The sequence below is a fragment of the Pteropus alecto genome, unplaced genomic scaffold (genome assembly GCF_000325575.1).
Source record: "Pteropus alecto unplaced genomic scaffold, ASM32557v1 scaffold3, whole genome shotgun sequence".
Lineage (NCBI taxonomy): Eukaryota > Metazoa > Chordata > Mammalia > Chiroptera > Pteropodidae > Pteropus > Pteropus alecto.
In genome coordinates, this window is record NW_006442484.1 from 44,277,275 (window position 1) to 44,295,515 (window position 18,241).

At 33.3% G+C, this 18,241-nt stretch overlaps 1 protein-coding gene across 3 annotated transcripts in view; it reads right to left on the minus strand.

Annotated features, from left to right (window-relative positions):
- OLA1 (Obg like ATPase 1) overlaps positions 1-18,241 on the minus strand; it is a 148,985-nt gene that overhangs the window by 32,804 nt on the left and 97,940 nt on the right. For all 3 annotated transcript variants that reach the window (XM_006921210.2, XM_015596787.1, XM_025039400.1), the window contains 2 exons: positions 12,145-12,225; positions 11,742-11,839 (listed from right to left, as the gene is read on the minus strand). In XM_006921210.2, the coding sequence (XP_006921272.1) occupies positions 11,742-11,839; positions 12,145-12,225 (179 nt within the window). The remainder of the gene's footprint in view (positions 1-11,741; positions 11,840-12,144; positions 12,226-18,241) is intronic.

Genomic DNA, 18,241 nt, shown 5'->3' on the forward strand with positions numbered 1-18,241 from the left:
CCATTTTAACTGTTATCCCTATGAAGGCTATTAGATTGGAACATATTTAGAAAACAGTTTTCAGAGGTAAGTCCATGAAAATAAAGTTGCAGTTTTAGATACAAGTTTTATACTACTCTTCAGTTGGCCTTCTCTAATCAGGTTATAGTGAATTTTTAGTATCCAATTTTATAGTGCACCAATAATGTAACAATAACAAAATCTTATCTAAATGAAATTCATAGTGATAGGAAATATGGCTAGTATATGACCTATTTTTCAAGCCTTGTAAACCTTTCCAGCATCACCAATGCCCAATGCTGTACTATGGCACAGTAAGATGTAAAGAACATGCGCTCTAGAGACAAACTGTTTAGGTCTGAACCTTGGTACCATTGACTAGTTATGTAATCTTGGCCAAGTTCCTCAATCTCTCTATATTTGCCTTGCCTTCCTTAAAATAATAATGGTATCAACTTTAAAGGCTGTTGGGAGTCTTAAATGTAACTGGAATACAGTTAAGTGTTCAGTAAGTGTTCATTGAGGCCAAGCACCACTAAAACAACACTTTAGGCATGCATGTGAACTATTTGCCATTGTCTTATTTTATGATATTCTCTCATTTCCTTGTTCATTTATACATCAACTCCCTAACCTGTGGCAGTGAAGATAATTCTTCACAAATTGTATGGTATGCTAGAAGCAAAAAAAAAGGGCAAATTCAACTTATTATATTAATATATAAAAATGGAACTGTGGCTATAGCTATGTTTTCTACTTTAGACTAGCGACCATGATGCAATGTTTAGTTTAGGTTTCAATAAAAGCTACTGTATTTTCTCTACCAAAATTTTTATATATGGTATATGTTTTAAAATAGATTCTAATGTGGATGCTAAAATATGTTGCCATAACATTATTATATAGTTAACAAAATTACAAAGCAAGGCAAAAACAGCAGCAGCTAAAGCTTATTATCCCAAGAAAAGAAAAGAACTCAGTTGTCGACTTGAGAATCATTTCCTTTTATTTAACTACAATCCAAAACAATTCGGTGGAGATATTTTCTGATTAAACGTAGCAAAATGCTTAATTAATTAAAGCAGTATTTTCGAAGATTTCTAAAGATTCACAAATATAGCTTGTACAGTCGTACATGGAACAACACAAATATTCAAGTCGAATGGCTCTATCCTGCTACCTGCCTGCTATAAGAACTTGGGCATATTCTGCAATCTCTCCAACTGCCTTATTTGTAATATAGGAATGATAATATCTATGTTTCAAAAATATTCATAAAACTTTCATATAAGTTTCATCTATTCCATTGACATCTCACCAATTTGTAAGCTCAAAAGGGTACCTGCCACATAGCAGGAACTCAATAAAACATGATGGTTGCTATACATGTCTTTTGGTTTGGTACAGGAAAATCTAAATCAATTAAATTTTAATAAGAGGGTAGGGGCAGACAGGCAAAGAAGAATGGTACAATCTAAAAGGTAACAGTTTTAAATATAAATTATGTATGAAAAGTACTAGTGACCTTCACATTTCAAACATCCAGATTTGTTCTTTGGGAAAAATCTTCGGAAACATTTTTTAAAAAGCTAAAAAATTATTACCAACAGATGTTATCCAATCTTTTCTTTTTAAAATTCAAAATGAACTAAACTCAAAGACGTTTCCACTGACTATACTGTTCTTTCTAAAGAATTTCTAAGGAAAATGTTGATAATCATCCAGAATTACTGATGACTATCTCTTGATTTTTCTTACCCCCACTCGATCATTGGTTTATTATAAAAGGATGTGACTCAGGAACAGCCAGAAGGGAGAGATGAACAGGGCAAGGCATGGAGAAAGGGCACAGAGCTTCCATGTCCTCTCCATGCAAGCCATGCTCCCAGAATCTCCTCCACATGTTCCCCAACCCAGAAACTATCCCCTTGACTTTAATGACAAATATTTCAAGTACTGAAAAGATACCTTTGTATCTTTATTAATGGAAACATGTATCTTATTTATCTCTCTGCTAGCTTACCCCCATTCCTAAACTAAAATGCAGATCTCTTCATCCAATGATGAAAATACTTCATTTTAGTAAAAATTTAATTCAAGGCCAAAATAATACAGTGTCGTGAGGGCCACCTCAAGCTTTGTCTGAGGATCCAATGAAATGATGTAAGATGAAACACTGTAAAGTTATGACAAATGTAAGTTGATATTATTCTTGGTATACGTTTAATCTACTTCTTTGAAGTCATACAACAAAAGATTTTGAAAGAAGTGCTTTATAAGTGGTAGTGTGTATCAGCAATTTGCTAGACAAACATGAAAAAGGGAAGATAAAATTCAAAATAAATTTATATAATTGCAAATATTACTTTAAAAGCTGCTTAAAACATGTAGCACTCCAAAATATTTCTGTACTATAAGGAATGAACTATAGCTAACTAGAAAATAAATAATGGTCATTCTTAAAATCCCAAATTAAATTTTAGAACACATTTAGGATATGTTTTAATATTCATTTAATCACAATGTATGTGAATAAGAATTTATGAGTTCTTCCCAAGTGGTTGTCTTCACATTTTATTCTTTTTGATGCTCCATCACACTTGACTTTGCATTTACTGTCTCCTCTCCCTGGACTGAGATTTTCTCACATTCTCTCATGGTGCATCCTCTTACTTCATAAAGACCTTTTCCTGACCAGCCAACTAAAATAGCAACCTTACCTTGCTTTATTTTTATTCATCATCCTAAATCATTTCCTGATATATTAAATATTTGTTTGTTGGTTGTCTATTATTCCATGAGACAACACACCTTACAGGGACAGGGTTTTTCCTGTTTAAAGGCAAAGCCTGGGAGAGGTGAACTGCATCACTGGCCTCCTGGGCTGCCTGCAGATCCCCGGCATTGGGGTGGTTTGGGGGTCTAGGTTTATGTTCATAAGGAACATAAATTTAAAATTTATATTCATAATGACATTCTTATGAAGTTAATTTCTCTTCTTGATAAAATACTAAAAAGACTGACGGATACCAATGTGCAGCCCCAAACATATAGCTAAGGTATGCTCGAAGTTCCTACGTTAGTTCTTTGGAATATATTTTTAAGCAGAATTTTAAAATTTGTGATAAAATGGTCACAGATACCAAAATGTGTCTCACTCAAACTGCACTATTTCTACTACACTGTGACTTTGAGGGTATTCCCTAATCTAATGTTTTTGATGGAGAAATGCTTTCTTGGTCAGTTTAGAATACAGAAATGCAATAGTTTGAGCAATGTGTCTCAAATATACATATTCCAAATTCTACAAATAAGTCTTATTTCCACTTTGTTTTTATTCTAGTGAGAGCAACAGCTGCCCACTATGAGGAAACATGGAAACATGGTAAGATCCAGAAAAAAATGTATTTTCAAGGGGTAAGAGATATGGAAGAGGGAATATGAGTAGAGGAGAAGACCAGGTCTTATCCCTACCCTACTCCAGAGAAGTTGCTCATAAACTGAGTATTCGCAATCTTGGGAATACTCTGTATAGTTCCACAGTTAGACAAAAATTCTATCATGACAACCTATATATGAGGGTTGAGAAGATACTATATGTTTGCAAGGGCATCTTTTCTTTGTCAACTTGCTATAATCCAATTCATTAAAATCATAAAACTCTAGCTCTGGAAGGGAACCTTAGAGATGATCTCTTTTAATTCTTTACTAACCTTTACTGCATCACCTCCCCACCCCCCAACACACATATATAAATTCAAAACAGAGAAATTGAGATACAGATCACAATGGAACTGTTTTATAAGGCTTTTAAAAAAATAAACACCTATTTTAACAAAATTATGCTATTTTAACAATTGAAGGATGATTTACTCTAATGGAAGACAAGGAGTGACAATAAAATCCTCTAAGCTGCAAATACTGAAGTCACAGGGCCCAATCTGAGAGAGATGGGGCTGAGGTCATATGGAAGATGGTGGTGATATCATGGGAGTCTTATTGCTACTTACTGCACAATAGAGATGATTCCTAGTTGTTTGTTTTTGTTTCGGAGGACAACTTTTTCAAAGCACGGGATTATAGCTGTAAATACACAATTGACCCTTAAACAACACAGGTTTGAACTATGCAGATCCACTTATATGAGGATCTTTTTCAATAAATATACACTTGGCCATCTGTATCCTCAGGTTTCACAAGCACCAATTCAACAAGCCACAGATTGAAAACAGTATTTTCAAATCTAGATTGGGTCTCTGTGAATGCTGAGAGCCAACTGTATGCACTGTTCTACACCATTTCATATAAGGGCTTGAGCACCCACTGATTTTGGTATCTTTGGGGGGTCCTGGAACCAATCCCTCTTGGATTTCAAGGGACGACAGTAAAGTTTTGGGAGAGTCAAGTTATACGCAATATTTCGGCTGTGCAGGGTAGGGTGGGGGTCGTTGGGTCGTTGGTACCTCTAACCCCTGTGTTGTTCAAGGGTCAACTGTAAATGCAATGCATTTTGTTCCTTTTCTGTATAATGGAAAGAAAAACCAAGGGAAAGTCTTTTTTCTATTGTATTCATTTTGGGAAGTATTGTTTATAGGGAATACATTTTACTTGACCATTCTGATGCACTCTCTTCAATACACAAAAGGCTAAGTAGTTTGCCTGAGGTCAAAGAGCTAGTTAGCAGCAAATAACAACAATACTAACATTTCAAATTCTAAAACAGTAATGTTCTTAATACACCAGATTTCCTGATAATACATACTACCTAATTTACAATTGGCCACATGCTCAAAGTTTCTCAGAATTCATTTTCCTTACAGAACCCATGTTATTAATGGTACCCAGCATTTTAGTCTCAGCTTCAGAAGTCTATCTAGTTGATAATGTAGTTGAACTACGACACTAACTCCGAAGGTAGACCTTGTGACTGGAGAACACAGGAGAGAGCACAGGAGAGAAGGGCTGAGAAAATAATACTTCTATCCTGCAGAAGCAGGAGAGAACCCAAAATAGCACTCTCTCCTTTCCTTTTCTACATCTTTCTCCCAGGAAAAACTGTTATTCAGATCCTGTATACTGCAATAAGGATCCATTCTAAACCCTTCACAAGGCCCTGCCCTCTGTCTTTTAGCCCCACCAGCCTAAGGATTCAAAATTCTCCTCTACCTTCACCAACTACTAGTCAAAACTCCAATTTTGAGTGTAGCTGATCTCTACTAATATTTTTAGAAATAAAATCTCACTCAGAGGTCCTTAATCTCTGGGGCACAGATTTTTAATAATATTAATAGTCTCTGAATTATTCACCAAAGTGAATGGGGTAAAGAGCAAGAGAAATTCCTTGTGAACATGAATCATTTGTAATCTGAAGAATACTGTATAGCTGTAAGCCAAACTTTGCCTTTCACTTCTTAGATTATATATATGTGAGCATATACGGGGAACCTATGTTTAAACTTCATAACACTTGTTTTCTTTTAAAAGAGCTTTAGGCTCTTAAAGTTGAAAAAAAGAAAACAAAACTACAAAACTTTTCCTTATTATATGGAGTGAAATTCTTCAGCTACTTGAAAATAAGATGGAAGTCCTGACATATTTGATAAATTATATCACTCATTAATCAACAGATAAGACTAATGAAGATAACTGTCCCTCCTCAAAATATACCACTTTTTCAAATTCAGTAAACTATCTTGCAAATAGAAATTATTAACTATAAATAGTACAGGGCGAAAATGCAAATAGGCAAGGGGCAATTCCTAATACACATAACATGGTGCGTCAATAGCATTATGTTCATATAAAAAGATGTGCTCTCTTCTATAATTATCTTTTTCATAATATGGAATCAGAAGTGTGATTTGGTTTCATTATAACAAAGTGCTCTGGGGCACTAAAACCTCTTGCCAAGAATATGAAACTGCTGAAAGAGTAACCAAAACCATTTAATGAAAACCGGAAAGCAATTTATAAGTATCATTACATGTACACATATATACATATGCAAAAGAACATTTTGAGTAAAAAAAATCCAGAATGAGCAAAGGTCTTTTCCCTCCCACTTCTTTCAGCCTTCTACTTCTTGTAATAAAAAGAATGTTTTGCTTTAGTATACTCCTTTTAACTCTCAAAATTATGATCAGAGAAATTATGATTGATTCCACAAAATCCACTTGCCAGAAATTATTTGAAATCCTAATTCATAGTGCATATGATACTGTTCCAAAGCCTTATCATTACAAATTAAAAAGCAAATAATTGAAAAATATCTAGTAGCGAAAACAAGAAATTTTAAAACAGAGAAAGGGTCTCAAAAAAATATTTTCTTTTTATATTCATTTATAACTTATGTCAGTAAAATTAAGAATCTTGCATAGGAGTCCACTGATTTAATCAATCCCGCATTTTTTAAAAAGGGAATGCTCAGTTTAGACTTCCAGAATACTCTTGACCTGCCCTCTCACCCTCCTGTCAAAGGAGCAATAAAGCAGTAGTCCTCATAAAGAAATCACCACTAAAAAAGTATTTAGGAAAACCATTACAAACTATAGCTTATAAAATTTAATTCTGCTAAAACAAAAACAAAAACAAAACTCTACACACGTTAAAATAAACCTACCAACATTATGTTATGATTTCAAGTTGGTAGGAACACACTCAGAATGAATAATGTATTCTCATTGCCTTCATGTTAGGTACTTCAAGATGAAGCTCACACAAAACCCCCCCAAAACTTTATAAACCACAAGTGATAAAAAAAAAAAAAGAAATTATAATCCCCTAAAAGCACTGTATACAATATTTCAGAGCTTTTACTATGATAAAGTGAAACATTTAAAAAAATCTTATACATGTCAATCTTGTTTTATATAATGTATGTTCCTGAGAGCTTTACATAAAATTGAATCTAATTTGAATCTACTTGAGAAGCTTCTTGGGCTAAAATTAATAATTTATTTAAGAATAATTAATCATTCATTAATTTTATTTGTTTCAAGTAAACTAAATGTATAACAATGTGATTTTTCTTTTTTTATATATTATGATGACATTAACAAAATCCAACAAGTTTCAAGTGTACAATTCAACAGTAAGTCATATACATATTGAATTGTGTTCACCACCCACAGTTAGATTTCTTTCTGTCACCACAAATTTGACCACTTTTATCCTATCTACCTCTCTCCTCCCCGCTTCCCTCAGGTAACTACTAATCTACTGTCCATGTCTATGAGTTTATAACAATGTGATTTTCCTAAAGCAGCATACCTGTGCTAAATTTCTAGCTTCAATGAATAATCTTGTCAGAAACTGATGGCTTCTTAAAATAGTTTTACAGAAATAGTTTTATATTTATAGGTATATGTATACATGTACCTATATGTATATGTAGATATATATAGAGACATACAAAAGAATATGTCAAAATGAAAAACACTTTCCCCTTCACACATAGTTGCTGAGATATAGTATCTATAATTCTTATACACAGTTCAAGAAATAAGAAAATATTGGATTTATTTCACAATTCTCCCCTTAACGAGGCATACAATGTATAGTATCGCCAAACTGTTGTTATTGTGTATAAATTATGTGAAAAACTAACAAAAACAGAAAAGTGGGGGTGAGAAGACTAAATCATCGCATAGTAAGAATAAAACCTTTTTCTATTTAAAATTTATTTAGTGAACCTGACACATTGCCCCGATCATACAACAACTTAAAAGACTTTGCTAATGTTTGTCCACCTATCTGGAACCAATTTCAACACTAGAATTCGTTCTTATATAATACTTATATAAGCCAAAGGGTAATGTTCAGTGACCAAAAGTCCACCAGGACACATACAAATATGTGTATTATACACACACACACACACACACACATGCGCGCGAAGCCTAAATGTCTTAAATTTTAGTTATATTTTCCAGTTAAATAAGAATATATACTATAATATACAATAATATATAATTATCCTTTACCAATAGTTTTAAGAGAAACATCATTGGAAGCTATGTAAGTATACAAAATACGGTAGTTCCTCTTATCCACAGTTTTGCTTTCTGTGGTTTCAGTTAGGCACTGTCAACCTTGGTGCGAAAACACTACATGGAAAATTCCAGAAATAATTCTTAAGTTTTACATTGTGTACCATTCTGAGTAGTGTGATGAAATCTCGTATCACCCCTCTCCACTCACCCGGGATGTGAATTATCCATTCATCCAGGGTGTACATGTTGTATACGCTATCTGCCCATTATCACTTAGTAGCCATCTTGGTTATCACGTGAACTGTTGCAGCATCGCAGTGCTTGTGTTCAAGTAACCCTTATTTTATTTAATAATAACCTCAAAGTGCAAGTGTAGTGATGCTGCCAATTCAGATATGCCAAAGAGAAGCTGCAAAGTGTTTCCTTTAAGTGAAAAGGTGAGTATACCAAAATATTTTCTGGGAGAAACCACATTCATATAACTTTTATTACAGTATACTATTAAAATTGTTCTATTTTATAATTACTTTGTTCATCTCTTACTGTGCCTAATTTATAAATTAAACTTTATCATAGGTATGTATGTGCAGGAAAAAAACATAGTAGATATAGGGTTCAGTACTATCCACAGTTTCAGGCATCCACTGGAGGTCTTGGAACGCAACCCCACAGATAAGGAGGGATACTGTACCTAAAATTAGTTTTTCTAATGATTTCATAATTGGATGGAATATACCACTAACAGAATAGCAAAGGTGCAAAGATTGATGTTTAAACCCCTAATTAAGCAATGATTTGAGAGTTCTACTGATTTGTACCTGCTTGACACCATGACTCAGTAGGCAAGCTCAAACGAAAATTAATACTGCATATAGTATTATCTTAGTTATAAGTAACGACTGATTATGTTTAGAAAAGGAAATCGTCAAGTGTTCAAAAATCACTGGCACCCACCAAACACAAAAATAACTCCTGTATACTTTTATTCATTCAAAGAACAGCAATTTGTAATAATAATAATAAAAAAAAGTTTCTGTGGATTCCTTTACAACATCTTGATTCCTGTCATCTGCTCATAACACAACTATAACTATCCCAGCTACCATGTCAGCTTCTCTTCAGGGGCTAGGTCTTATTCATAAATCAATGAAATGACTAATTCAATATTGTTAAAACTCATGAGTAGATGCTTGGAGCCATTCCAGTTTTTACATCTTTCAAAAGGTCAATACACCTACTCAATATCACAATAGACTTCATCTTTCAAAATGCTTCCCTCTTCTCTAAAATTGAAAAATAACGTTACAGTTTAAATTTAAAGTGAACTTTACCTAGTAATTAAAATGTTCATTACTTCTGAAACGGTGACCCCACTTAAAATATAGTTTTAGTCTTTCTCTTGTGGCCAAAATCACAAACCCCTCCTCCCTCTTTCCTGACCATTTAAAATAGTTTTCTAGATCTAAAAGACCCAGGAAAATATTTATTACTGTTTCCTGCATCAGTCTTAATTTGCTATAGTAACGTTACATAATAACCTTAAAAAACAAAATCTTTTTCTTTTGCTAAAGGAGCAACTAATGCAAATAGAGCTTAGATATAAACATTTCCAAAAAAAACCCCACTATGTTAACACAAATTAAAAGGATTTAGTACTTAAAATATATTTTAATTATTTACATCTGCATGCAGTGTTATAAATGATGAAAACCTAGTGTTCACATCCTTCATAATAAAAATTTATTCTGCACTTTAATACAAAGGCTATGTTGCGTAAACAGAGGATTTAAAGCTATAGCAAAGTGGCTGAATGAAAGGCAAATGGCAATCTTTCTGGCTCCAGTAGATGCCATTCTCTATCACACAATGTTTCCCACTCATAAATACATGACAAATACTTCCTCAATCATTTTTTACGAGCAGGGATGCACAGGGGGTAGTCAATGGCTAGCTTGAGGGAAAATAGGAACAGCAGGCGGCAGAAACTGTACAGAAAATGGCTATGTGGTAAATTCTCTTCTGGAACATCACTCAGTTACTAAGTCTTTGATCTTTCAGCTACAATTACACTAACTTCCACAAGATATGACCCTCCAACCCCCTAAACATACATACAACCCAAACAAGATCATTAGCTATACATAAAATCTAAAATTTGGTTTTATAAATAAGATCATCCATACCTCTACATTTTTATACATTAAAATCTGCTATTTAGACGAGAGTTTACTTTCAATTGGCTATAACCATATCATCATCACAACTGGTCTCACAAAAAACACGGGGTGTCTGGCGACAGCTAAATCACAGACTGGCGTCTCCCAAACAGTCTGTCTACCATTAGGGTCTGGGAAATGGTATTTACTATACAATTAGAGCCAGGGAGTTCTACCTGTAATCATCCAAATACAGGTGTGAGAAGCCCCTTTGGGCAAGGAAACTGACTCATCCCTTTTCATGTAAACTTTGATGTCTGTATTGTTTCACGAAGCCTCAGGAAACCTTATCCTTTATACTACAATGAGAAGATTTATTAACTAAGGTCAAGTAATAAATTTTAAAATTCTTTCCCAAAGGTAACAATTTTTAACACATAAATCATCAAAATTATAAGAATATGGAACAAGACAGAACTGATTATTTTAAATTTAATTATCTACTGGAGGACACTGATCAGTCAGAACTAAATTTTCATGGTAAGTTTATGCTTTCTAGAATATTACCAATAAAGAGGCCAAATTCAGTTTCCTATCAGGAACACAGAGTATCTTACACTAATATCAACAGGGCATTTTTAGATTTTTAGTTGCAGTAATTTCACAGAATTTATTCTAATGATTTATTGGAGTTAACCATCTGACATTAATTATTGTTTTGGCTTCCAGTCTATGAATGTTTATTTTTCAGTTTAAAGCTTCTCACTCTTTGATATCATATGGAAATGAGAATTTTTAATGGAAAATTGAAACCATGTGTATCTAAGTACTTAATGAAGTACAGGGGAAAACCGACAATATATTTTAGGAGAATTCAGACATTTTGCTTTGGATAGTTTTGATTTGATTTGTTAGTTTGACGTAACAGTATAAAATACTGAGGGTACAGTGAGGCAAGTCAAAGCGAGTGCTATGTCAAATGTGTACTGTCCGCATGTTACACAAACGTGATATTTTTGGAAGTTATTAGTGAATGAAAGGCAAAAATGATAATCAATACATGAATGTATAGTTTTTACCTTTGTACACTTTTAAAGTATCTGAAACAGATATCTGGTCTTTCTCTCCACTCTCACAATTTTTTAATTAAAAAAACTTTTTTTTTAAAGCATTTAGTCTGGATTCTAAAATTTATGCCCAACTATAATCCCAAGTGGATATTTTAAAGTCACATATAATGTCAACACAGCTAGAAATTCCTAGATTAAAACTTTTTACTGCTCCAACTACATTTATTCTCGTTTTGCAAAGGAAACAAACAATGCTGTCTATTAAATTTAAATTTGATAAGTAAATATGAATGATTCAATACTGCCTAATTTAATCCTTTTAATTTTTTTCTTAAATTCTCTCAGTGTAAATTAATTAGGAGACTCATCTTGGAAAGTAAACATCAGGGAAAGCTTTTTTCATCCGTTTTAAACTTTTTAATAAGAGGAAAAATATTAAAATCAAACATAGCAGCAAGTACATATGTATGTGTTTGTATGTGTACAGATATATGGCTAGGTATATCTGGAGAGGAAAAACTCACCATTTGTTTTTCTTTCTTATGTAGTCTTTTTCAGAAAGGTTAACCAAGTAGACCATTGGTTTTGAAGTCAGAAATAAATGTTTATTCAACACTTCTATCTAAAGAGGGAAAGAAAGAATTCTTTTTAAAACTTGAGTAAATATTGAGTAAGTCATTAAATAGCTTGCAAATAAACTGTTTAAACAAGCAGCTATTTTCATTTTCATAATTCTTGTTTCTAAAAGATTAATTGTTATATCAGGAGAAGGGGAAAAAAAGATGACAAGCCTGGGAATAAGCCATCAGTGATAGAACGAAAGTTTAACTAGATATAAAAATAAGTGTAAAATAATGGCAACTCTGATTTGTTCTCTTAGAAATCAAAAATAAGGCAGTAATAGATGGCATGATACTTATAACTTACCTCTTTGTCATTCCAATCATGATAGAAGCGAACAGGTTTCTTTTGATCTATAACCCAGGATTTGACTTTGCACATTATGTCCTACACACAATTAAGAAAAAAGTAAATACAAGGTGAATACTAAGCATTTAGATAGCAAATATTAAAATTAATAGAGAAACTAAATCACACAGATAATTATTTTCAATATCTCACTAAAAAATCAAATACCAATGAAACGTTGTAGCATTAAAATATTAATATATAAAATGAGGAATATTAGCAAAATTAGTGAAAGTTAAAAATCTCAAGACAATTCAACTACAACAAAGACTACAGAAGTTAGTAATATCTCAGCATTATCTAGTGATGCCACTTGCAAGATAAACATGCTATTAGGAAATAGAGAGGGTTATACTAGAGAGACTGAATTACAATTTTTTCCTTAAAAAGAAAAACTAACAAATAGATGAAATTGAGCCTATTATTGATAATCTACTCTCCAAAATATTAAATCAACTCACCAAAACCCTTTTTATTCTGAATTAATTTTTTGCCAACACCTTTTCCCTGCCCACTTCTCCTGTCCCCACTTCAACAATCCACCCTCCCCCCCACCCCAACCTGCCAAAGCCTCCATTACACAATGGCAAGAGCCCTGCACTGGTGACCTCCAACCAGCTGCATTCACTTTCAGAACATCTCTCTCTGCTGGAAATCTAAAGGCCTTTTAGTTAGCAAGCTAGTGTGCATTCAGAAGGAGTAACTGCAGGAAGAGCCCAATGTGCTTTGTTTCTCTGGCCTTTCTTCACAGAAAGATTAATCATCTGTGAAATGGAAACGGCAAACAGCAAGTGACACAAACTGAACCCTTCAAGCCTTTCCTCATCAGTTTTGTGGTTCTGAATCTAAAAGCTGCGTGTGGCAAGGTTCTCCTTACAGGCAGGTGTTAATAAAAGGCTCTAGGGTCTGAAAGGTCAAACTTAGCTCTTCCAGAAGAAGTGCATTTGAGAGTCATCTGTTTTTTTGTTGTTGTTAAAGATAATTTATGGATGTTTAAAATATGCATTTTTCAAAATTTATTATAATACACAATTATTACTAATAGGTTTCTTGGAGTATCATCGATGGATTTTTCTTTACCATAAATCAGTTATTCATCTATAAATATCCACTTGTATAAATTACCTCAATATTTAGTATACCCTCCTACCAAATCTTGCTGTTACCAATGGGAAAAATAAGGAAAAAGCCTTATATCCTTAGATCCTGATTTAAAACACTCCAGGAAAAGGACTTCCCACAGATTTTAACAAGGAAGGGGCAAGCTAAAAACTTTTAATGAAATCTAACATGTTCTGCTTAAGAATAATCACTTTTACTCTTCTATAACTGAATTTCACTCATAAATGTTTAAAAGTGGCTAATGTAACACCATTTCCTACAAGGAGAAGATCAAAGTGCTATATTACAAATGCATTATGATTAAAAAAGCCCTGTGCAGCCTTGCTATTAACTGTTCTTTAAACCCTAAAAGGCTTCCCATAGATCTCACTTGGCACTGCATATACAACCTTTGACAAGTAATGTAGACCATTTTTATTCATTGCCTAAAATTGTAGGCAATTATGTGCGTCACACTGGCCACCTGCAAATTCTGAATGCCTGCTCCAGTCGTCAGTGCAAAAAACTAATGTCGGAGGGGATTAATCTAGGGGGAGAGAGTCCTCTTTAATGGCTCCAGCAGGTGAAATGGCCCAGCTGGTTACTATGATGAGTGGCCAGAACAGCTTATGTAGAGACACGCAACAAGATTATACAAAAGAAGGAGAAAACAGTGGTACCATCTTATATTTGGTTCCATTAGTTTTTTCAATTAAAGAAAGAAAAAAGAAAATAGACAAAAGAAAGCAAAACCAAAAATACAGAAGGAAATCAAATTTTAATCATATAAAAAGTGTCAAATACTTTCGTAACTACAAACATTTTTACAAAACCAAAGGGCCTCAATAAATAATGATCACTAGTGAAGGAATTTCAGTATTTCTCTCATTTTAAATTAACTAGACCATCACTTCAGACATAGAAATCTTATCACAAAAGCTTTTTGGCATTAGTTATGTTTTTTTTCCCTCTTCACACCAACATATTATATTATAAATTAGAGCACTTAAATTTTAAAGAGAATTAACTCATAAAGTTCTCAAACAGTATATTCATTAAAGCTATGTTCAAATCCTTTTAGAAAAATTTCTAAATTATAACTAAGTTTTTGAATAGTTGAAAATAAAAAGTTTAAAATTTAAAATATTTTATTTTCTACCCAGTTCTTAATTATCCCCACAAAAGATTTAACAGCCAAGAAAAGACATCAATTTTACTTAAGACAAATAAAAAAATAAATTGCTTTCAGATAAGATTATCTTATAGAAGTGATTGTATGGTATAGTTGCAATGTGCTGTTTTTCTAAAAGTAAAAAATTTAATTTTAGCAAAAATTAGAAGATGTTATAGTCCTTATTTGTAAAACTTCTAATCAGATGAAAGAAAACATTTGGACTTATTTGTATATAATACTTAAGAGATCGACTAAATTTTTTTCTTATACTAACACATATATTAATAATTATGGTTAAAACAATAAAAAATTCCAATTCAGTGAATTTGGTTAACTGAAAAAAAAAAATCTAATACACACGTAATCTAATTTTAACAAACCGGAACACAGTAAAAACATAAAATAAAAACACTTTAATGCTTGATACATTAGAAGTTACTTTAGGATTTCATCTTTCTTTAGTAATATCATTATGTAGAAATACAGATGTAGAAGGAGGAATGTTTTGATAACTGTAGCAAGTTCCTCATTTTCAAAATAAATTCTGTACATGATGGAGATTGTGCAAAAATTCCTGGTCATTTTAACTTTTTGGTTACAAAGCAGTGATATGAGTATACTAGTTCTAGAGGTAACAACTTAATGCTTAAGTGTAGGAATAAATCCTAGGTCTACCATTCACCAGGTCTGTGACCTATTACTTCATGACAATACCATCTACCTCCTGGGGGCTGTTCTGAAGATCAAAACAGATAATGCATAGATGGTGTTTAGTGCAGTTCTTGGCACAGAGTAAGTTCTTAATAAATATGAGTTGTTGCCGTCATTATTGTGATTGTTGAAAGATTAAATATCAGTGATCTACAAAATGGCAATATATTTTCTTGGGTACTCCTTTAAAGCACATATACATCTTCTACATTTGAATAATTGTTCATTAGTCTTTTTCTTCAAATTTCTGAAGGTTACCAGCAATACTGGCTTTTTTAGAGAAATCTCAATTTGGCTTCTGGTCTTAACATTCTACAAGAAGTACATTTTGCTGAATAATTATCTTTTAACTGCAAAGAAACATAATCCAAACTCACTTTGAATACCTCGCTCTTCTACTTTTTACTCTTCTGAATAGAATGAATAGAATATTTCATTTAGAAATGTTCTATTTTCTTGATGTATTATTATTGTTAATAGCGGCTATAATGTATTTAGACTCAGGGAGGGTATGTGACTTGTTTAAATTCCCATAGGTAGTAGTAAGTGGCACAGATGAGATTCAAAACCAGGTCTAAGTGACTTGAAAATTCATGTTCTGTCCTATCTCCCTGGCCTATTTCTCTTCTTTATTGCCTTTCTAATTGCTCCTTGTTTAGCGTAGGCATTCCCAAGGTTGTTATTCAAAGTCCTCATTCACATTCCAGGTCATGAGAGAAATATTTGAGTATAATATCTGATTGCCAATCCATGTATCAAAAAAAAATTTTTTTTCTTTGCATAAAATAACACAACCCAGTTATTTACTAGACTTTCTAAGACTAAATACTACACTTCTCTATTTTGGTACTGTACAGTTCCCATAACAGGAATTACTAATCTTTGATCCAAAAATGGATTTCAGGGTTTTCCGAACCCTGAAATTGTATATAAAGTTCCGTGTTTATGTGCCTTTGAGGGATGATAGCACATATCTTCCAAATGCTTTTAAAAGGGATTTATGATCTAAAAATGCAAGCACTATGGCTGTGACTCTGTGGCAATACTCAAATGCCCCAATAAAAGCCTAGTAAGTAAATGTTCCAGGTCCATGGACTCCCAGACCTGAATTCAGACACTGACCTAAAACTTGCTTCAGTCAGACCCTATACTCAAAATTTATCCCTCCTGATCAACACTGTGCAGTTAAAAATTCTAGCCACTATGTTTATCTAACACAATTCTAGTTAAAAATCATAACAGGGATATTGGAGAATATTATAAATTGAATATAACATTATTCTAAAAGAATGACTTGCTTTATTATATTTTTAAAATTAACCATAAAGCTACAGTAATTAGAATATAATTAGAATAGTGTGATACTAGCACCAAAAGAGAGGTATAGATTAGAAACAACCTAAAACCCAATAATTAGAGATTTGCTAATAAATTATGGAATATTCATATAACAGAACAGTTTTCATCCATTAAGACAAGACATATCTACATATACATTTTCATGGGAAAATGTCCAAAATATATCGCTAAGTGAAAAAAAGCAGGTTTAGAACAATGGAATAAGTTAAGAATATGGATTTTGTTATCGAACGGATTTGGGTACAAGTCCTGGCTCCGCCATTTTCTAGCTATGTAACTTTGGGGCAGTTACTCAATCGAAGTCTGTTTATGTAAAATTAAGATAATAACTCCAATTCAAAATATGGTGATTGTGAGAATTAAATGAGAAAATACATGTAAAGTAACTGCCATAGCTCTAGGCACATAGTAAATATACAATAGATACTAAGTATTATTATTTATGGCAGAATGTATAATGTGATTCCATCTGTGGTTTTGAAAGTATACATAATACATTAAATAAATGTACTCAAGAAATGAAATTAGACAAATGCCATATCAAACTGTCAGCAACAGAAATCTCTAGAAGATTGGATTCCAGAGAAACTTCCCTTTCTCCTTTCTTTTTTGATTTATCTTTAATCAGTATATATCATCTTTAGAATAGGAAACAAAATAAAGGTATATTCACAGAGTGAGGGGGTAGAGAAGACTTCATTTATTCTCTGGCCACCATCTGTAATCCTAAATTTGATGGCTAAATGGACAGACTTGGCAGTTTATCAAAGTGACTCACTTTTATTCTGTAATAATTATAGCCTCCAAACCTGATACTCTCCTCTAGCCAAACTCACTGCCCTAATACCTAATGCTCACACCCAGATGAACTGACCTATGATGGCTTTAACACACACAGCCAACAATGCACTCAGACCAGAGGAAGAGACGCAAGGCTTCCAGCTCCAAACAGTCTGGCTGGAAGTCCACTAACATAGCTTCTTCCTGCTCCAACCCAAAGTATCCCCTTTAAATATTCCTAATCTGGGCTTGCTCTCACAAAAGAGACCTCCATTGTATGTTATAACTTGATATTTAGGATCTGCTTGAATCAGAATAAATATTTGTTGCTCTACTAGATGAATGCTGCTGTTTATGGAGACTAGAGTGCTGATCCCTGACTATCATCTTTCTATTTACTTTAGTGACTAAAACTCCCAGAAAAGAATTAGGCAACAAAGGGCGAACTAAGACAATTGGCAGCAATGCTCTTCATGGCTGTGTGTGTGTGTGTGTGTGTGTGTGTGTGTGCGCGCGTGCGTGCCCGTAACAGGTGGGAGCAGAGAGATGCATGTGTGTAAGGGGGATGTCCTTAATAATTAAAGTAATAGGTTAATAATCTGGGTAGAATGTATATTAGAAGTTGTGGGTTTTCGGCTATGTGATTCACTACAATAAAGAGTGAGAACTTAGCCTAGCAGTGGCCCTGGCCCCAGGCAGCTATAATGTTGACAACGGGAATGAACACCAATTCATTCCTGAGGTATAGAGCTCAGCAGAGAATTTGACCATTACTGAGAAGAAGAAGGCAATTGTCCCTATCATTCCTGTAAGACTGAATGGATTCCACCATGTTCAAGAAAGATGGTGGGGGGAATCCACAAGCTGATTTTAATTTAAAAAAGGCTACTGGATTAGTAAAGTCCTAAAGGAAGAAAAAAAATAATCACA